We start from the raw sequence: 21,779 nt of genomic DNA, 5'->3' as shown, positions 1-21,779 counted from the left end.
CCCGCCTGGCTGGCACTTCCGGGGACCCCGCTCCGGCCGCTGCGCCCTGCGCCCCGAGGCTCCGAGAGCGCCCCGCCCCGCGCCGCCTGGCTGGGCGCTTTAAAGCAACCGCGGCCCCCGCCCCCCTGTGGCCGTCAAGGCGCTCATCTCTGGCAACCGGCAGTGGCCAGGCACGACCTGGTGGCCTGAGAAATGCCCGGGCTTAACAGAAATCGTCGAGCCTCTCTGGGCCTCAGGTTTTCATCGGGAAACCGGTGATGATTTCACCATTTGCTGGTGAGGGCACCCAGGTGAACTTGATCACCTTAGAAGTCTGTGCATGCGCCACCTCTCCACAAGCTTCCCTGGGGCGCTACCTGGAGGCGTTAGACTTTGCCCCCCCTTGGCTCAGGGTCTTCTTCCTTCCGCCTGGAAGTCGGACCAGGGGATGCCCAGCACCTGCCTGTGTCAGCAGGCCCAGGCTGGAGAGGCACCCTGCCCTAGCTCTGGGTCTCAGGCAGCCCACCCCTGCACATTGGGGGCCACCAGGGCTCTCAGCCTTAAGGACAGGGCCAAGATCGGGACCATTTCCCGGCCGGCTTGGGCACTCTTGAAACAGCATTTTTAGCAATCTGTGAGCTCCAGTTCTACCTCCGGCTCTTCTTGGCCAGGGCCTGGTCTGGGCTGCAGCAGCTGTGACCACTGCAATGGCCGGACATTGAGGGAGTTAAGTGCCAACATGCTATTCCACGATTTTCGATAGGCTTTTGAAAAAATTTAAACAGGGGGCACCTGGGTGGCTCAGTCGGTTGAGCGTCTGACTTCGGCTCAGGTCATGATCTCACAGTTCATGGGTTCGAGCCCTGTGTTGGGCTCTGTGCTGACAGCTCAGAGCCTGGAGCCTGCTTCTAATGCTGTGTGTCCCCCTCTCTCTGTGCCTCCCCTGCTCATGACCTGTCTCTCTATGTCTCTCAAAATGAAATAAATGTTTAAAAAAATTTAAACCACCAAAGTACGACTTCATTCTCTAAATTGAAGTTCAGAGAGTGGGATCTTGTGCTTGCCATTCAGGGTGTGAAGTTGACTACTTGTCAGGCCTGAGCTTTCCTCTTTCAAGCACCGAGGCTCCCCCTGGCCCCAGTCCAGTGTGAGCGGCCCAGCTTTCATCATTTGCAGTCTTGGAGTCCAGCTCCTCCCAGCCTGCCTACTTCTCTTTCGGTGTCCTCAGTGTACGGGAAGGGGGTTGAGTAGAGGGGTCTCTAGGGAGCTTTTGGCCTACCTCATTTCGTTCCATGGATACCAAGCAGTGCCATGGTCGTGAACAGGGCCAGTGGTCATGAAAAGCCGGAGGCTCCACGCCCAGGAGTTTGTGGGGTACATCCTATTCCTCTCTTCTCCATCTCCCCACACACCTCTGGGGTCTCTGGGCTGAGCAGGAGAGCCAGGCTATAAGGCCTGGCTTGTGTCCTAAAGAGTCCGAGATTGCGGACTAGATTTCTCATTCGGTATCCCATGACCCTGCAGCCAGGTGAGCAGGTTATGGGGGAGAAGGCCATATTATGTCTCTGGTGACCTTCACCTTTCAGTGCCCAGATGCCCTGTGCAGGCTACCTGGCTTATCTAAGGCTTCCCACTCTACCCAGTTTGCACTTCCTGTCAATGGTCTGTACTTGAGAACTTCTTGCTTCTTTTCTCCTTTGGGAGAAAGGGTCTGATAAGTTAGTTAATGGTGGTTAATGGTTTCAGCCGGTTAAGTGGTGGAGTCAGCACTCACTCTGCGTTTCTAGAGCCAGGAGAAGGGGGCTAAGTGCAATGTAATCCCTGCTTCCTTGGGAGAAAAGTCCGGAGAAACCGGCTGGGTCTATGCAGGGCTGGGAGACGGGGTGGGGGGAGAGGAGGTTCGAGAAGACAGAGGGTCTGAGTCCATATCTGAGGGGCTGAAGAAATTGACAGGATCTCCTTCCTCGCCTGGCATCTGCCATGACTCACCAGGAGGTTCTAACGGAGAGGGCTGAGTGCTGTTCTAGAGCCAGTGCTGTCACGGAGTGGCCTGTCACAGTAGACAGTGATGGAGCTAGCATTCAGAGTACACCTGTCCCAACTCCGTGCAAGCCTCTTTGTGTCATTTACTCCTGTCCTCACAATACCTCTCCCAAGAAGGTACCATTTCTTATACTCTGGTTACACTATCGAGGAAACAAGCCCAGGGGCTTGGCAACCAGCCCAAGATCACATAGCTGTAAGCGGCAGGGCCAGGATTTGCCCTCAAGTCTGACTCCAGTCAGGACCTCTGTGCTCCTCTGCCTCCTTCCCTTTAATAAACTGTGACCAAGAGCTGTGTCCATAGTTCAGACCAAGACAAGGTCACTAGGTCTGGGTCAGTGGTTACAGACTGGTGGCTGGGACTGGTATACTGGAGCTCGCTCTTAGATGGCCTCTGAGGGCCAACAGTACACATGGATCTTTCCAGATTCTCACTTAGTGACAACAGGTTGCTAGCCTGACACGGGCCATGGTGAATATGTGCACCATGGTTACAGGCAAGCGCTGCGAATCAGGCCTTCTCTCCCTCCCAGGAAACCACTGGTCTGGGTGCACGGTGGATGCATGAAGCAGAATGCACAAAGGAACATGCTAGATCTGGACACCTCGGAGCTGAGTCCAGGCCTTCTCCCCGGGGGATCGGGGCTGCCTGTTGCTCTGGGAAGGTGCTTCTATTCCAGGACCAAGCTGAAGAAACAGAAAAAGCCCAACTTGGTGCCCTGTTCTGGCCCTGCTATTGACTGATCACAAGAGTTTAGACAGATAATTTAGTCTCTCGTGGGTAGAATGGACAAAACCAGCACTGACTTCCCTGCGCCTTTGTGAGGATGAAGCGTCGCTGAGGGGTCAGCGCTTGGTAAACTAAGCTGTGCCAGTCAAGAGTACTTGGTCCCTTCCTTACCTGCCTGGACTCAGCATTTTCCATCCCCTGAAGATCTGCACATCCCCCTCCCCGCCTCCTCCAGCCCCTCTTGTCCCAAGGGGGAGGGGGGAGTGGAGTCAGGCAGCCCCCACCTCATAGGGCAATGCCACTCCTCTCCACATGTCAGTGCTCACCTCTCAGCCACCGTCACCACCACTCCTGGTAACAGAAGACCCCGCCAAGACGGGACCAGCAGCTGCCACAGGGCTGGGCCGCATGGCTGTCTCAGAGGTGCCCCCTCTGACTCCCCACTCACCCCGCCCTACCGTGTGACCGGTTACAAGAGAAAAGGGTCCAGCTCCCTATTTATTTTGGAATAAGCTTAAATAAATCAAAAGAACAATCCACTTTACTCAGCTTTGTATGTGGGAGGGCCCAAAGGTCTCTTGGGGTGCAGGGCTCACCTGCCCAGCCAGGGCCCCTGCAGGGGCTAGAATGGCCTCAGACACAGTGGAATGGTTCTTGCACTCAGAACATTCCTCTCTTTCTGGGAGCCCAAGGGAAAGTCAGATTCAATTAAGGACAACAAGAACACCATGGCTTTCAAAATAAGAGCTATTTATTACAAAAGTAAATGGCCTCTGATTATCTGTGGAAACTTTTTTTATATATAAAATTGTGGCTCAAGAAGCTGGCTGGAGGAGCAGCTAACAAACACGCTCTTCCCCCACCAGCAAATCCGGGGGGCAGATCGCATTTCAGCCGACTCCTGGGCACTGGAGCCCGTCCCCAGAGCGCCACCCTGACAGCCCCCTCCCCTGCGTCTTCCAACAACAGAGCCTGAGTGCCTGCAGCTGCGCCACCCATACGGCCCTGTCCCCATAGAAGGGTCTGCTCATCTGGGCTAAGAGGAAGAGGGGGCACTGAGCAAGCAATTCTCTCTTCCTCGGAACACAGTGGAAGAGACAGAGGAGCGCTTCGTCCCCACTGTGGCCAAATTAGGAGGAAGCCCCAGGCAGGAAGCTGGCTGGGCTTTCTCCTTCCTCACAGCCCTCAGCGTGGCCGCCTCTCGGCTCCTTCGGGCTTCCTCCCTTCCAACAAGTCCCTGTTAGGAAAGAAGGCGCACAGGGACAGCAGCCACTTCCCAGCTCTCCTCGGGCCAGTGCTCTTTGCTGAGGGGCGCGCACTGATCCCTGCACTGTCCCTGTCTTGCCAGGAGAGCCCACCCAGATGGCTGTCCCCACCCAGCTAGGAAGCAGCCAACTGTGCCTTGGGGACGGAGAGACAGTGGTGCAGTGGAAAGGGTGAGCAGAGGTTCTCCATCCCTGTTCTTTCCTTCCAGAAATACAATTAAGCACACAGCCCAGGCTTAGCACACACGCAGCACTTCCTGCCAGGGGAAGTCAAAAGGGCTGCAGCCCCGCGAGAAGGAGGTCATCACACCCCAGATCTAATTAACAAAACTGCCTTGCTTTTGACATTGCTGCATTTCCTCTATTAACATTAATGATGGCTGGTCCAAAAGGCTACGGATGGCCAGAAGCTTCCCTCCCCACCGCCCAGTAGGTAGCACAGCCTGTCCCTGGGACCAATTTCCAGTCTCCGTGGCAACCGCCTCCCAGAGATGCTCTAAAGAGCTCTGACCCTGTCAGAGTGGTGGGGGCCACGGAGGAGGGAAGATGAAGTGTGGCAGAGCCTCATCATTAAACCTGGAAACATCACGTCCTCTGAGACAAGACAGTCTGTCAGGCACCAGCGGAGGGGGAGGCAGGCTGAGGAGCTGGCCCCGGGCTGGTTCGGGTCTCACCCAAGGGTTTTCTTAATCTCTTCTATTTAGGGAGGAAGTGAAAGGAAGAGCTCTGAGCTTCCTGCTTCGGCTTTAAAGTGAGCAGAGAGTAGAAGCTTTGCTGCATTTCTCGGTGCTCTGGGTCTTTGGGGAAAGCAATTCGTGAAAGTGGCACAGAGAAAGGGGAATAAAATAGAAATGGGGTGTCAGCAGGGGAAGCGTGGAGAAGTAAAAGTAAGGAACACCCATGAGTGACGAGAACATCAACCGGACGGGCCACACAGCCCATGGGGACCCCAGCGCGGCACCACAGATCCCCATCTTCCTGCCCTCCGGCCTCGGCTGCTAAGAAAGGGGCCCCAGAGGTTGTCCCAGCCATCAGGAGAGTGCGTCTGTGCCACCCTCGCAGCCAGGCTGGGTGCAGAGGGAAAAGGACGGGTGGCAAGCAACCGTGGCAAGCAGGCCCTCGAAACACAGGGCAGCCAAGGATGGGACACCACTCCTCCCACTGGCAAAAGTGGGATATTCTGAGAGCGAGGAGTCCAGGGCCGGGGACCTCTCAGCTGCCTTGCTCTGGAGCCCAGTCCTCTGTGCAGCCACCTACTGCCACCATGGAGACTTCCCAGCAGCTGCCCCCCCGCCCCCCACCCTGGGGAGGCAGCTGGGAGGCCGGCCCTGCAGCTCAGAGGTGCTCTGCGGTTTGCTGGGAGGAGGGCGGCACCGCTTGACTGGCCCCATCTGCTCTGCCCTTGCTGGCATTTCAAAGTGGGGCTGGGGAGCTCAGCCTTCTTGGGGGGCAGAGAACTTATGACTGCTCTTACTTTCAAACCAAATCCAGTGTGAAAGAAAATATCAGAAAATACTACTGTAGCCCTGGACTATTTCTTAGAGTTTATGACACTCAGCTGTCCACAGTCACAGTCTGTATTCCACAGGCATATGGACACATGTACCTGCACACCCCGCACACATCCCTCCTTATGCTGCACACGTGGGGAAACGGGCCGGAGAGGTGGTGTCCTCTGTTGCTGGGCCACTCCCCGGGGTGGGGCTTCCACAGCCAGAGCCGCGGCTCTCCCCAGCGTTGGGCTAGGTTCCGGGTGTGCCCCCAAACCTCGGTCCTGGCAGGCAGCCGAATTCCTCAGGCTCCTCAGGCAGCTTGTCCCACAGCTGGGAGGGTCCAGTGACTGGCTGCACAGATGGCCGTCCCCAGAAAGTTCCTGGACTCAGGCTGAAGTCCTTGCAGTAGTCTCCTCAAAAGTCCCATGATTCAAGCCACCTTAGTCCTGCCATGGGACTTTGGGGATCCTGGGCTAGGGGACCGACCATCCCATAAGCCAGAGGGTGGAAGAGGTAGAAGCTGTGAAAGAGAATCCAGAGGGAGGTGCCGTCATCCAGTGCCTGGGCAGCGGCAAGTGGCCCTACAGAACCCTGAAATTCAGTGTCCCTCTCCTCCACCCCCTACACTGGAGTTCATTAGGTCTTTTCCACCTACAGGATCTGATGCTCTCGTCACCTCGGTCTGTCTGGGTTCGCCATTTGGGCACACTGTAGTCGGAGAGCTTAGCAGATGCTGACTTAATGACAACGAAGGAACGGGCTCCTCCCAAGAGGCCCCAAGAGAGAGACCAGCCCTGGTCATGGCCGTTTGGCTGAGTATTTGTTAAAATGTGCATGTGCTCTCAGGTCACAGGCTCAGCATTTGCAGTTCATGCTTTAATGCTGCCTCCCTGGCCCCTAAAGGCCAGTGACGCTCAACATGGGATCTGTGAGACTGGCAAGAAGGTGGGGGGCGGGGCTTGCCAAACAACACCCTCCTTCCAGGTACTCTGAGCCACAGCCCACGCCACTGTCCCCACCCTCTCCCTCACCCTGTCCCCTCCACAGCTGTCTGGTCAGGAGCCACCATGACTAAAGAGAGGCAGTCAAGCTCGTATAAAGGCTGGGACCCGCTGGCAAAGGGGAAGAATGCAGAATTAGCTCCAGTTTCTCCTATCTAGCTACACAATACGGTCACCAGGGGAGCTTTGAAAGGTGGAATCAGAGCCTCGGAGGGTAGGACCCAGGCACCAAAGTGCTTTAAAAGCACCGCCAGGGGATTCTAAAATGCACCCAAGGCAGAGGCATCAGACTTGGGGGTGGAGAGCCTGGGGCGGCAATTGGCAGAGCTGGGGTGCTCACCTGTAGGCAGTTCCCAGGAGCAGGCCCAGGTTTCCCACCACATACAGGCCCCTGGCCAGCGAAGAGGAGGCCAGGCTCCAGGCCCAGAGCCGCAGGAGAGTGTCCCACAGAATGCCTAAGGGAAAGAGAGACCTAGCACCAGTGAGCGTGTCAGAGGCTGACTTCGGGAAGGCAGCAGCCACTCCAGGCTAGGAAGCGGGGAGACCCTCCCCCCACCCCCAGTCAGCGCTGCTCCCCTGCCCCTCTCCCCCAGGTCCAGGTAGGCAGTGCTGACCTGTCAACATGCTGGAGAAGAGCATGGCGGGGAAGTAGTGGTGGAAGTAGAGAATCCGGCCCATCAGGAAGAAGGGGAAGTAGTGGAGAGCCCAGCCGAGCAGCAGCTGACCGCCTCCGCGCAGCAGCACCTGGGACAGCCCTGGGCCCCAGCAGCACAGCCCAGGTCAGCGGCCTGGGAGCAGGCAGAGACCCAGCTCTGCCCGCTCCCTGCTGAGTGACTGGCCCGGGCCTGCCTTCCCTCATGTGGAGCTCGGAGCAAGCCCAGGCAGCTGGAAGAGAGGAGGAGCTGCCCTCCAGAGCCTTGCACTTACCCGCTAAGGGGGGGGGGGGGTCTTGGCGCCCATGCAGGTGCACCAAACACCAGCAGGAGGCAGCCTAGCCTCTAAAGAAACCAAGATGCTCACACCCCATAGATAGCTGCCCGCATCCCACCTCCATTTCCCACATCTTTGCTGCCACACAGATCTCTGCAGTGGCCGACAGGGTGGAGGGGAAGTCGGAGATGAGGATGGAGGGAACAGAGAGGGTTCGAGGATGGGCTGTTCACAGAGGAAGCGGCACAGGGTAAAAAGAGCCAGTGGGAACATCTCAGGGGCTGCAGTCCTTGCCCCGGGGGCTCCTCCCTACCCCGCTAGAGGACGGGCTATGGAAGGCAGGCAAGGGAGGAGGCAGAGGAGAAAAGGTGGGCAACTCTCTACAGAGGTAAAGGTTAAAAAGTGAAGTCTCTGGGGGCACCTAGGTGGCTCAGTCAGTTGAGCATCCAACTCTTGATTTTGGCTCAGGTCATGATCCCAGGGTTGTGGGATTGAGTCCCTGCGTTGGGCTCCATGCTGAGCACTGGAGCCTGCTTAAGATTCTCTCTCTCTCCCGCTCTGCCCTTCTCTCCTGCTCTCCTGCTCTGTCTCTCAAATAAAAAAAGTGAAGGCTCTGAAGTCAGATTGCTTGGGTTTGAATCTCAGCTCTACACTTACTAGTACATTTCCTGGGACAAGTCTCTTCTCTTTGTGCCTTTGCTTCCTAATCCATAAAGTGGGGGTAAGAATGTCCTACTCTACAGGGTTGTTGGGAGGATGGGCCTGTGGAGACTGAGATTTAAAAAGCAAAGGAGAAGGGGGGCACCTGGGTGGCTCAGTCGGTTAAGCATCCGGCTTCGGCTCAGGTCATGATCTCATGGTCTGTGGGTTCGAGCCCCACGTCGGGCTCTGTGTTTACAGCTAGCTCAGAGCTTGGAGCCTGCTTCGGATTCTGTATCTCCCTCTCTCTCTGACCCTCCCCTGATCATGCTGTCTCTATCTCTCAAAAATAAATAAAAAACATTAAAAAAATTTTTTTAAGGCAAAGGAGAAGGGAAAGAGTGGGGCGTGAAGGCAGAATGGCCCAGCAGCAGTGCAGGCCCCGGCCAGCTGCCAGGTCGGGGGAGGGAGAGCCCAAGGGACCCCACCTTCCACCTCCGCAGGCAGGCGAGCCCCTCTCTGCACAGCTATAGCAATGGCGCTCCCCAAGAGGAGGTAGAGGGCAATGCTCAGCAGATTCAGCCACCATACCACCTGCGTGGGAAGGAGAACGGGCAGGTGAGAGGAGAGCCGCACCCCTAGGGGCCCAGGCAGAAGGTGTATGCAGGGAGAGGGCTGGGCACTCACCGGGTTGCCGAGCAGATACACACGGAAGTCTGTGTCATTGATCCCTGAGAAGCGCAGGCCCTGTGGGGCAGAGGACACCCTGCTGATCCGGCGCCCGGTGTGTCCCAGCCACACGTGCTCCGGGGGTAAGAAGACCAGTTCCCTTTCACCTGAGCCCGGGCCAGAAGCCTCAGAAAGTGCCAATTCGACATGAGCTCTCTGGGAAGTTGGGTCAGGATCAGGGCAAAAAACAGAGCCCTGTCGCCAGCCACCTCAAGCTAGGAAAGGCCTTACCCCACCTCACCCCACCAGACCAAGTCTCAGTGATCTGTTTTTTGGCTCTATTTCCTGGGAGAAGCTCCAGCCTTGAGCCGTACCTGGTAGTTGATAGGCCAGTGCCAGGGTTTGGATGTGAACTCATTGTCCTTGGGTTTGAGACCACTGTTCCCCTGCAGGAAAATGTTAAAAGGAAGCTAGTCAGGGCAGAGATCTAGGGAGCCAACCCAAGTGCGAGCAATGGGTGTCTCTGACATGTGGCCAAGCATCCAGAGAAACCGTGCCCCCCCCGCCGACCCCCAACCGTCTCCCTCCTGGCAGGGAAGTCAGGTGCTCGTTCTCAGGCACCGTTCACCTGCTTGCACCTGCGTACTTCTCCCAACACGCAAGCCTCTGTTTCTACCAGAAACAGTCCGTTCAGACCCACTATGCTGGAGAGACAAGAGAATGAGAGACTTGCTTCCTGTGAGCATGAAACACACATGCACGTTTCAGACCCAGGAGAAGGCATCAAGAGGGCTAGTGGGAGATACAAAATCGGGCCACTTGCTTGTTCCCTCAGGAGGCCGATTTCAAACACAAAACCAGAAACTCTGATGAGTTCCCAGACTTGGAAAGAGTTACTTTAGCCTAGTGGTTCTCAACTTTTTTTTTTTCCTATTATTGCTCCTTCTGGGACTTTTTAGACATTTTTTTCCTCAATGACTGCAATGACATTTTAATACCACAAGGATACTGTAAATATGTTTATATACTGGATGACTGCCTATGCTACATACATGAAAAAATTAAGGGTTTTTTGTGCTCCAAGAACACATTTTACCCTCTGGGTAAACATGGGAATGATATCACCCCAGTTGAGAATGCACACTTCAGCCCTGAAGGACCAAGATTCAGGCCCTTTAATGCAGTAGCTAAGACTGTCCAACAACCTGCCTCCACATGGCAAAATTAGGGCATTTCAAAGGCAAGAAGGGAAGGCTCAGAACCCTGAATACTAAGCTCCAGGTCTGGTGTCAGCCTCGTACCAGAACAAATTGAGAAGGCACTTCCTGAGAGCAGGGGCAAGGTGCTGTGAGTGAGGTCAGGGTGTCTCCATTGAAGGGCCTCAGAATGAGGAATGAATCATGCCGGGCCCCAGAGGAGCCGTGGAGGGAGATGAACTCCTTCAAACCCGCACAGTTCAGTCCCAGACTCGAGGACTCCAGCCAAAGCTATCCCAAACCAGGGCTGTCCTATTCTCTACATTAATCTCAGAAATCCAGCTCCTTTACTAAGCCAAGAGATGGAAAGAAGGAAAAGTCTGTAGCCATTACAGGCATATGCATGTGTACACTGTTCTCTATGCTTCACATCTAGAGTGGGCTCATCCCGGCCAGCCTTAGCGGACGAGGCTGGCTTCTCTGCACAGGACTCGGGCCCTCCACTCAGCTGGGAGAAAAACCGCAATGTGCAGTTTCCATCTCTGACTATTCTGATCTCTCTCCCCATCCTGACTCTACACTGGTTGAGTAAGAAAGTTCCCATATGTTCTTTTATTCTTTGGCTCTTCCTCTTAGATAATGAAAGAAGAAATGAGTCTATTTAGATTTAGTCTTAAAATTCTACCCAGACCAGGACACCTGGGTGACTCACTTGGCTGGGCGACTGACTCTTGATTCCGGCTCAGGTCATGATCTCCCGGTTCGTGATATTGAGCCCTATGTCAGGTTCTTTTTTCTTTCTTTCTTTTTTTTAATGTTTATTTTTGAGAGACAGAGAGACAGAGCGTGAGCAGGGAAGGGCAGAGAGAGAGAAGGAGACAGAGACTCTGAGGCAGACTCCAGGCTCCAAGCTGTCAGCAAAGAGCCTGATATGGGGCTTGAACTCACGAATCATGAGATCATGACCTGAGCTGAAGGTGGCCGCTTAACCAACTGAGCCACCCAGGCGCCCCACCCACATGTCAGGTTCTGCACTGACAGCATGAAACCTGTTTGGGATTCTCTGTCTCCCTCTCTCTGCCCCTCCCTCGCTCATGCACATACACATGTGCGTGTGCTCTCTCAAAATAAATAAAACTTAAAAAATAAAAGTAAAAAAAATCTACCAAGACCTAGAATGATATTTTGACTGACAGACACATACTCAAAAAACCTATGTCATCAGGCCACAGTGACAGCTACAAGCAGAGAGTCAGGGAAGAAATGACCCAGTGATCGCTTAATGTCAAGTCATCACCTCGCAATGTGCAGAAATGACAAAATTTGAAATTTTTAATTTAATCTGGTGAAAGAAGTCAAGTATATTTACTGAGTCCTGCTTATATAATCACTTCTAGGAAAGTCCACTTAACAAGGGCTCAGCAGGAAATAATAGCAGTCACTGCACCCCTCGGTGCCCCTGTGGGTGGAGCGATAATCACATACCAGGCTTGAGACGCAGTGGTTCTTAGACACCATTGCTGCACAACACGGTTTTCCGCAAAGCAGAGGAAAGGGGTCCCTCCTGCACATCCACACTGCAGCAAGCTTTCTCTAATACACCAGGGAGGTGTCAAGCTAACAGGCAGGACTTTCTCAACCTAAAGATCTCCTCTCTCAATTGTCCTTACACCTTTGAGCTATGACTGCTGTCAGAGCGCAAACAAAGACTCTTACAAAGCCTGCAAAAGACTCAGCCAGGCCCCCTACTATTTCCCATGTCTACAAACTTGGGTGGGCTCATGGGGATTTTATGCTATAGTGTTTAGCATGCTCAGATTAGCTATTCATCCTAACTCATTCTAACTTCAGAGGATGGAATGAACTATCCATGTCTCACGATCTTCAAGCAAGAGCACTCTGGCTTTCAGGAGCTCTGTCATTTGAACAGATTTGAGAAGCACTTAGAAAGGGATGAGTGTAGCAGTAACCAGCACTGACTGCCAGCCTGCCAGCCTGGCTTTGAAGCCTGGACGCGCCTCTTACATTTAGCTGTGTGACCCTGGGCAACTTTAGCGGGTCTGTGCCTCAATTCCCTCATCTATCAACTGGGGACAACAGGACTCCCTAGGGCTGTGATAACTACTGAAGAAGTCAGTACACGTGCAGTGCTTAGAGTGGTGGCAAATGAGAACTCTACATGTGTGCATTGGTGTCTGTCGTCTTCATCATTGTCACCATGACCACTATCACCATTCTGGGATAAGGGAAATGCCTTTGAAGACACTTTCAAAGTCCTCCATGAGAGGGCAGTGGCTCTATACCACGGCTCCTGATCTGTGATGCAAATATGTGGATGGCAAGAGCTCCTAGAGAAGCCCAGTGAGAGGGGCCACTGTACCCGGATCATCACCATGTGGGACTCCAGCAAGACCTCAGGAAAACTGGGCTGCAGCACTTCCAGGCTGATGTTCGGCACTAGACAAAGAAACGACAGAGAAGAAAACCTTGGTGGCACATTCTCCCGGCTGTCCATGGCATCCACACTGCGGCCAAATTCCAAACACCGCCTCCTGATGCTCTGGCTAACAAGTAGGTAAGAGAGTTGAGGAGACAGAAGAAAGCTTGGCCCAATTCTTGCTCATCCCCCTTCAGCTTGTGTGAAGCACTCATGAGGCACATGGAGAAACACAAAGGCAACAGACAACGTGGCCTGTCCCCGGTGCAGCCACTGCTCTCGGCACCGTCACCCTTCCTTATGGTACAGGCTCAAACGCTGCCCTCCCTGCCAGGCAGGTCTGTGAGCACAGGGGCCAAGTCCACCTCAGTCACCAGTGTCTTCCCTGGGCCCCCAGTCTTCCCGTCATACTCACTAAAGAGTTGTTTAATTGGTTAATTAATTAGCTGGTTGGTTAAATTAGATAGAAGAATGTAAAACTGGAAGCACGGAGAGGGGAAATCAAGCAAAAGCTTGAAAGCGATGGTTGGGGAGGACAGATGATGAATCCAGAGACTCATCTGCCTGGGAGTGCAGATGTGGGGCTAAGAGCAAGAGCTGTGGCCATTGCTTTCCGTACAAGTGTTGGCTGGCTGTGGGGAGGGAAGGAGCTCTCCACAGGGGCATAAAGGGAAAGCACCAGCCTGCTCTAAGCCTTGAGGGTCGGAGGTACCCATGGTGCAGGGGACAGAACAGTCCAGAACGAGATGAGACAGGTGGACCTGTACTGCAGGTAGCATGGAGAAGCATTAAATCCAGACAGTGGCAAGGAAGATGAGAAGAGGAAATTAGCTCTGGTCCCGAGTGAAGTCACTGGTCACTGTAGGGAGAGTTTAAGGAAGATAGGAAGTTCACATGGATGGGAAGAAAAAGGAGCTACCTGTCAAGACAACTCGGATAAAGAGATTCAGTTTTAAAAAGGCAGGAAATGGGGCGCCTGGATGGCTCAGTCAGTTGAGCATCTGACTTCGGCTCAGGTTATGATCTCACAGTCTGTGGGTTCAAGCCCCACATCGGGCTCTGTGCTGGCAGCTAGCTCAGAGCCTGGATGGAGCCTGTCTTCAGATTCTGTGTCTCCCTCTCTCTCTGACCCTCCCCTGCTCATGCTGTCTCTCTCTCTCTCTCTCTCAAAAATAAATAAAACATAAAAAAAAGTTTTTTTAAAGGCAGGAAATAGCAATAATGATACAAAGTGGCAGCAGAGTCTATAAAAGTTCATTTTTCTCAGATAAGAGTTACTTATAAAATGTTTCCAGGAAGTAATCTCACTCACGCTTGGGATTGATATGGTCCTCCACATTCCAGATAGAGTTGAGGGTCTCCTTTAGGTATGGGGTGCAGGTAACCTCCAGTTGCTCCCAGCCCCTGCGAATGGCAGTCACAGAAGTCTCTCAGAAGACACGACACTCACCAGAGTAGCACTGCTGAATCTCTTAAATTCATAGGACCCTGTTCTTCTCAACCCAGTGGCCATGCTTTTATCAACCCCACTCTTTTCTACTGCATGACTATCACAGAAGTCATCTTGCATAGAGCACTCCCACCTTAGGAAGGTCCCAACAGTTACAAGGTTCGAGACAGATGAACAAACATTGACCTCTTAGAACACATAAAATACCAAAGGAATTCTGGAGTTCTCTACTCTATAACACACCTGATGCCTTTTTTCCCTCTACTTACCACTAAAAATACAAAAACATGAGGGGCACCTGGGTGGCTCAGTTGGTTAAGTGTCCAACTTCAGCTCTGGTCATGATCTCACAGCCCATGAGTTCCAGGCCTGCTCAGAGTCTGGAGCCTGCTTTGGATTCTGTCTCCATCTCTCTCTGCCCCTCCCCCTACACCCCCTCCCTCCACATGCTGTCTTTCTCAAAAATAAACAAACATTCAAGAAAAAATTTTTTCAATACAAAAACATGAGGCAAACATTGACAATGGGGAAAGAGAAGCTTCTGGTATGCTGCTTGTACTGTGAAATGAGAAGCATGAGCTTCAGTTGGGATATCAATATCCCCAACGACTCACCATTTGGGCAAGACCTTTCCCGAGGAGCCCAGGACACAACCTGTGACCAGATGGATGAGCCGAATTCGACTTCTCAGCACTTTGATTCGGTTTCCAAATTTTCTGTTTACAACCTCAATACGCCAGAAATCATTGGAGTCTCCTGTTCCGTTCTGCCATGTAAATCAAGGAAAAATTTCAAAGAAAGCAAGATGACTTTTAGATGGTATGTCAAAGGGAGATGGCCACCCTTTCAGAACCCACCATGTCACAAAGGTCAAAGACTAAGTGGGCCTCAGTGGATGAGGTGGGAAAGGGAACAGGAGGGCCACAGCAATACCCAAGTGGTGCACACTCCTCAGCACCCACTGTCACGACTTCTATGGCCTGCAGTCCAATTCTTCACTGTAGGGGACTAGAGTTTAGTAAAAGGTGAAAGAGTTATACTATCTGAAGAGGAACCAGAGTATTGGGACTAGAGTTTAAATTCTAAACACATGTTTTTACTCTTAAGCCAAGCTCAAGACATCACCCTGAACCAACAGAAATAGATTGGGGCCATTTGCACCCATTACTCTGGACCCTCACCCGTCTAAGCCAGAAAGGTCTGGCCTGGAGATTGTACTTTATTTATTTTTTTCTTTTATAGTTCATTGTCAAGTTGGTTTCCATGCAACACCGAGTACTCATCCCCACAATTGCCCTCCTCCATGCCCCTCACCTGCCTTCCCCTCTCCCCCACCCCCATCAGCTTGGAGATTGTACTTTAGAAACTAAGACACTCGCGTCCAATTCTCCTCAGGAGTTGCGCACAAGAGAAGGATGAGTTGTGGTCCAGTACTATAGGCTGAGCAAACAGAAAGAGGGTTGGGAATGTCCACCTAAAGGAACCCAGAATCTTCACCTATTCTGCACCAAAGCCTCTGCGAGGGAACGTAAGATGGTCCTAAGTCTCGCTGTCCCCAAGTTGTTTCATTTTCAAATTACTCCCCAAGTCGTAAGTATAGAGCTTCTTCTGTTAATGGCATCACCCCAAGGTAGTAAAAAATCCCAAAATAACATGGTTATTGACATCCCCTTGCTGAACAGGAAAGTAATCTTTAAAAACAAAGCCAATGAAGATTTGGGATCCCACAGAGGATAAACTTCTATATTCACCCTGGATCATATCATGGATCCATGGTTTCAATGGCCAGTGTGATTTTATTATTATTATTTTTTAATGTTTATTTATTTTTGAGAGAGAGAGACAGAGACAGAGTACAAGCAGGGGAGGGGCAGAGAGAGAGACACACAGAATCTAAAGCAGGTTCCAGGCTCCAAGTTGTCAGCACAGAGTTTGATGCAGGACTTGAACTCACAAACCACAAGATCATACCTGAGCCATCCAGGTGCACTCTCCAATGTGATTGTAAGAGACCCAAATATCTGACATTTATTAAGTGTCAGAACGTAAAAATGGCCTGGTTATTATGGAAGAGAGATGAAGACAAACAGAATCATAGGTTGCTTTTCCCAGAGCAAACCTAGCCAAAAATGTTCACAGTGTTAACAGAGTCCCTGTACAGTCCCCAATCCTTAGGAACATTCCAGAATTCCAGAGAGGATGTGCTCTGCCACATGGCCCTGAGCCAGGCCCCACAAGTTTTACATCATGCTCACACTCCGGCTGCTCACTTACTATGCCATAGCCAGTGACCTGATAGTGCTTTCGGGTCAGGGGGGCCTCATGATAGTGACTGTGCAGGTTCCGAGAAGTCCTAGAAGTGAGAAGAGAGAGAAATATCATTATCCTGCAGAAAAGAGACATGCAATGTCTTGTCTTTCACTAAGGATATTCAGACTCCTCTGTTAGGACAAAAAAAAAAATTAGAATCTGAACTATGAAATCCAACATATCAGGAATGTCTTGCCTACTTACTTACAAGAAATACCCAGAGAATCAGAGAACTGCCCAAATCAGGAAGGACAGATGATAGGAGTCGTGAACTACATGCCAAGAAAGGGGTCAACTTCAGCAGTCAGAGGGATGACATCACATTTGGTGGCTGTGAAGCCCTTAGCTTGCCTGACCCGTGAGGCAGCTTTGGGGAGAAGAAATGAAAATCTGTACTCTACACAAGCCTGAGCCAGGTGAGCCTCCTCCCTCCCGTTTACTCTTTCTACCCTCATTACCAGTTTTACAGAGTGGGGATCTATGGGGTAAGTGGGGAGGATTCATTTAGCTTTTAATTATTTTGTGCCTTTTATAATAATTCTTACTTTTATCCACAATAAGAAATAAGTGTCCATTATAAAATTCTGGAAACTTCAAAAAATAAAACTTAACAATAAATAACTTTTCATTTGTTAATTAAAAAATGAAATTTATTAAATAAACAATAAAATTTTAAAAGTATCCATAATCCTACTGGCTAGGGAAAAAAACCACTGCTTATAGCTTTTCTATATACATAATCCCTGATTTAAAAAAAAAATCTGTCCCTGATAATCCTCGTATACATAATTTTTGCAGGGCTGCTTCTGTGATCTATTGTTCCTGTTCGCTCCTGCTCATGGTGCCCTGTTTCCTTGTGGGCTTAGTTATTTTTTACTATGTACTATTCACTGTCACTGAAAAGCTATTTATGGGAATGCATGACATGTATTTCCCAAAAGCAGATTTATATTTGTTTTTAGCCAGACACCTAGGAGATATTACCAGTCTAGGATGATGTTCATTTAAATTCATGGCCTAAAGATATCAAGACCATCCAGATGAAATTAATTGGGGCCACAAACTCATGTGAGGATCAACTAACTGGTAGTTATAGCTTTTCAGGAACCAGAGATAGCCCCTCCTCACCCCTGCTCCCCCTGCTCAAACCCCTTTGGGGGTCCAAGTTTGGGGGAAGGATCACTTAAGAAACTGACACGTTGTTGAGCCTAGAGCTTTGAATTTACAACTCTTTCTCTCAAGACAGACAAAACCAAAGATCGACACTCAGCATTGTGGGATCAAGGCAGAGGGGCTGCAGCACCCCACTCATTTCTCTGGATTCCCACTTTTCCTTGGATTCTGGCCTGGTACTTCCCTACTGGCTTGTCAGCCCTTTGATGCTTTAAGACGTTTTCATATCATTCCAGCATTTTTGGTCATTTCCAGTAAGAACATTCCTTAAATAAACTAGCTTGCCATAGTCTCCGAAACAGACTTCTACATAGGTCTTCCTAAAGGCAGCCACTTGAGAAGAAGCTTTGGGTAACTCAAATATTATTTTTTCCCTCTAGAAGAAGGGAAACTGAATTGTACCTTCAAAGTTCAAACTCCCCAAAGCCAAAACAGGTAGACAAAACTGGCCTGCCCACTTCCTCAGCCCTCATAGAATGGCTCTCCTATTCTGGCACAGCAACCTTGTTCTATTTGCTAGAGACTCACCCAATGTGACTTCTGTTTATTCGCAGCTTAAAAGAACTCCCTACCGTTGGTGCCCACTCACTCACCCACAGCAAAGCTACTTACTCTTTGTGTTCTAGCCGAATGATGTCTCCATGTCTTACAAACTCCACTGGGAAGGAAGGGTCTAGGGGATCTGCCGAGAAGAAACAAGCACTGATATCCGAAATCATTCGTTCATTAGGCTAGTGGTGATTGAGGGCCTACAGGCAAAGAGTTAGAGTCCAATAGGGTATATTTTAGAGGTACAGACAAAGTGCTGGGAGAACAAAGAGAAAGGGCCCCTCATTGTCTCAGAGAAATGCTTGAAAAGACTCTTAACGGAGGCGAGAATTTTGTCAGGTGAACAAGTGAGGCACAGGTGTATGAAAGAACAAAACACGTTTGAATGACGGTAAATGGTTTCCTGTGAGTGGGCGAGTAGGTGAGAAAGACAGTGGGGACAGGTGAGGGTGTGAGCGAGGAGGCCCGACCGTGAACACCAGGCTGCGAAATGTGGCCTGTGTCTGACAGGCACCGAAGCCCCCACCGGAGGATTTTTAAGCTGAGAAGTCAAATAATAATATTTTCCTTCCAAAAATTAATTCCATGTAAACGACCATATGCCCAGCTTTCCTCAGAATCCAATGTTAAACCCTACAAACTTTGCCCGTCATTATCTTGTCTCTGGCAACACACTTGCTAAGTATGAGGCAAAGAAAATGACGAAGTAACAAAAGAAAGGGACCACATCATTTAGAAGCCAAGAGCAATCAGGTCTAGCAAGGCAGTGATGATGGCAAAGGAGCAGGCAGCAATCAGCAACACAAAAGGATCCTTGCATTTGCAACTATCTTTTCCCATTCCATCGGTTTCCCATTAGTTTTCTTGACTGTTCCCTTTCCAGTGCAGAAGATTTTTATTTTGATAAGGTCCCAATAGTTCATTTTGGTTCTTGATTCCCTTGCCTTTGGGGATGTGCTGAGTAGGAAATTCCTGCGGTTGAGGAATGGGAAAAGATAGTTGCAAATGATATATCAGATAAAGGGCTAGTATCCAAAATCTACAAGGAACTCAACACACTCCACACCTGAAAAATGAATAATCCAGTGAAGAAATGGGCAGAAGACATGAATAGACACTTCTCCAAAGGGGACATCCAGATGGCCAACAAACACATGAAATCATGCTCAGCATCACTCATCATCAGGGAAATACAAATCAAAACCATACAATCTCACGCCAGTCAGAGTAGCTAAAATGAACAAATCAAGAAACTATAGAGGCTGGTGAGGATGTGAAGAAACGGGCACCCTCCTGCACTGTTGGTGGGAATGTAAACTGGTGCAGCTGCTCTGGAAAACAGTGTGGAGGTTCCTCAAAAAAAAAACATCAGTAGAACTCCCCTATGACCCAGCAATAGCCCTGCTGGGGATTTACCCAAGGGATACAGAAGTGCTGATGCATAGGGGCTCATGTACCCCAATGTTCATAGTGGCACTTTCAACAATAGCCAAATCATGGAAAGAGCCTAAATGTCCATCAAGAAGATGTGGTTTATATATATAGTGGAATACTACATGGCAATGAGAAAGAATGAAATATGGCAAAGTGGATAGACCTTGAGGGTGCCATGCTAAGTGAAGTAAGTCAGGCAGAGAAGGACAGAAACCATATGTTTGCACTCATAGGTCTAATAGGAGAAACCTAACAGAGGACCATGGGGAGATGAAGGGGGAAAAAGAGTTAGGGAGAGGGAGGGAGGCAAACCATGAGAGACTCCTGAATACTGAAAACGAACTGAGGCTGAAGGGGTAGGGGGAAAAGAGAAGGGGGGTGATGGTCATGGAGGAGGGCACCTGTGGGGAGGAGCACTGGGTGTTATATGGAAACCAACTTGACAATAAACTATATTAAAAAATAATAATAAACTGATGTGAAAAAAATTAAAAAAAAAAAAAAGATCCTTGCAAAAGTCTGTCCCAAACAGTGAGACACTAACACTCAAGGTCAGGAAAGAGAAATGTGCCAGAACAAATCGCTAGCTCTCAAGAGAAATAGAGAATTCAAGTGTAGAGATGCCCATTCCTCTGTGGACTTTAAAGTCTCTGAAAAAGATTAATCAGCAAGGTGACAAAACAAGTCAATGGGGAGGGAAGTTTCATTATACATGGATTTGGCAGGGTGGGGGCATTTATAGCCATCAAGAACACAAAGACCTATATAAATAAAAATCACAAATGAGAGAGGAGAAATAAAATCTGAACAAGAGAAATATCAACAATCAGGGGCGCCTGGGTGCTCATAGCAACTCAGAGCCTGGAGCCTGTCTTCAAATTCTGTGTCTCCCTCCCTCTCTGACCCTCCCCTGCTCACACTCTCTCTCTCTCAAAAATAAATAAAACATTTAAAAAAATATATCAACAATCATAAGAGAATATCATTTTAAAAAACTATATGCCAACAAATTGGACACCTCGAAGAAATGGATAAATTTTTAGAAACAAACTACCAAAAGAACACAAAGACCTCAGTCTCTATGGCTCCCACTTCCCAAAGTGCTTATACTTCTCTGGTTTCACACAAAGCCTTAGTTGCTTGGGTGAAATGAAACCACCCTAACCTAGAAGCCACATCAAATAACAGAGATGGTATTTGGTGAGATATGTTCAGAGATTTGGTTGATGCCCACATAACTTCAGAAGTAAAGCGGTCTTGCCTTACAACCCCTCACTGTGGTAGACCACTTACGTTTATCCTGTTGGATGAAAACCATCAATGCTGGTATTATACAGGTATAGAGACAGACTCTGACCAGTGGTGTCATAACATGTATTACGAAGAGTAGGAGGCAAAGACAGTGGTTGTGTGTGCCACGTTTCTAGTCTCAAGACCGCAGCAAGAAGAGGTGGGGAAAGGAACAAGGAAGGTGAGTTTAGATGAATAGCCGCCCACGGCCACATAAAGGCTCAGGAGCAGCTGACTCCAGACAGGCTGAGCCAGGTGGTGTTTACTGAGGAGTCACGGAGAACGCCTGTGACACAGGACAATCAGCAGGGGCTCAGAAGGTGAGCAGGAGATGCCCTCCGTTCTCTTCCTAGCTGTAGCAGAAGGCACAACCTGCAGGCAGCTAGCTCCCTGACCAGAGATCCACATGTAGCCCATGTCATAAAGTCCTGAGAGCCCATTAAGTGTGCTTCAGAGCAGCTCTGCCCAGGCCAGTCAGGGGCAGGCCAGCAGGTACCGAGTGCAGGGCTAAGCACCAGGCTAGACAAGCCCAGCCACGGGCCCTCAGATCAAGACAACTGAAGCTGCACCACATGCTGGGGTCTGCAAGGCTTGGTGTGCTCTCAGTTAGAAAGGATAGCAGCCGCCATGTGCCCGCAGCTCAGCTCGACCAGCCCCTGGCAGCACGTCCAGGCAGCCAGTTCTGGATTAAGCCTGAGCCTTGGCCCTGCTCTCTGACTTCAAAATGACAGCTGCCAAGAGTGAAATCTTATCTGTCTTGCTCATGGCTTATCTCCTATGTTCACAGCAGTGCTTGGAACATAGTAGGTGCTCAGTAAATAGCTGTTGAAAGGATCATTGAGATCAGTAAAGATATTGCCAAAGAATGATCAGGAGAGTCCACCCCTGTACTATTTAAAGGCATGAGAAATGTTAAAAGTGGCTCAGAGTGAGCAATAACACAAGAAACAGCAGTTCCCTACCGCATTACCTGCATTTGTATTATGTTTCTTGATAATCCACAGGTTGTTGTAGTCCTTGTGCAAATAGGTGGTGACCTGAGGGGAAAGGATGGGAGGAGGTGGGGAGGAGAGTACCATCACTATCAGCACAGCCACAGGACAATCAACAACAGATGACATTGCCTACGCCTCTTTCAGGAGCCCAGCTGCCAACCAAGGGGCCGTGTTTCCCAAGGGGCTTCAGAAGTAA

General features: G+C 50.3%; 1 protein-coding gene across 2 annotated transcripts in view; it reads right to left on the bottom strand.

The window, feature by feature from the left end:
* Positions 1–3,481: 3,481 nt before the first annotated feature.
* The window catches only part of POMT2 (protein O-mannosyltransferase 2), a 66,655-nt gene continuing 48,357 nt past the window's right edge, over positions 3,482–21,779 (bottom strand). For both annotated transcript variants that reach the window (XM_029952789.1, XM_029952788.1), the window contains exons 10-21: positions 21,559–21,625; positions 17,928–17,997; positions 16,107–16,185; positions 14,447–14,598; positions 13,695–13,786; positions 12,326–12,402; positions 9,124–9,195; positions 8,768–8,827; positions 8,569–8,674; positions 7,126–7,266; positions 6,852–6,966; positions 3,482–6,030 (exon numbers count right to left, since the gene is read on the bottom strand). In XM_029952789.1, the coding sequence (XP_029808649.1) occupies positions 5,925–6,030; positions 6,852–6,966; positions 7,126–7,266; positions 8,569–8,674; positions 8,768–8,827; positions 9,124–9,195; positions 12,326–12,402; positions 13,695–13,786; positions 14,447–14,598; positions 16,107–16,185; positions 17,928–17,997; positions 21,559–21,625 (1,137 nt within the window). In that variant the 3' untranslated portion in view covers positions 3,482–5,924. The remainder of the gene's footprint in view (positions 6,031–6,851; positions 6,967–7,125; positions 7,267–8,568; positions 8,675–8,767; positions 8,828–9,123; positions 9,196–12,325; positions 12,403–13,694; positions 13,787–14,446; positions 14,599–16,106; positions 16,186–17,927; positions 17,998–21,558; positions 21,626–21,779) is intronic.

This window comes from Suricata suricatta, chromosome 9 (assembly GCF_006229205.1).
Source record: "Suricata suricatta isolate VVHF042 chromosome 9, meerkat_22Aug2017_6uvM2_HiC, whole genome shotgun sequence".
Lineage (NCBI taxonomy): Eukaryota > Metazoa > Chordata > Mammalia > Carnivora > Herpestidae > Suricata > Suricata suricatta.
This window is presented reverse-complemented; position numbering and strand designations above follow the sequence as displayed.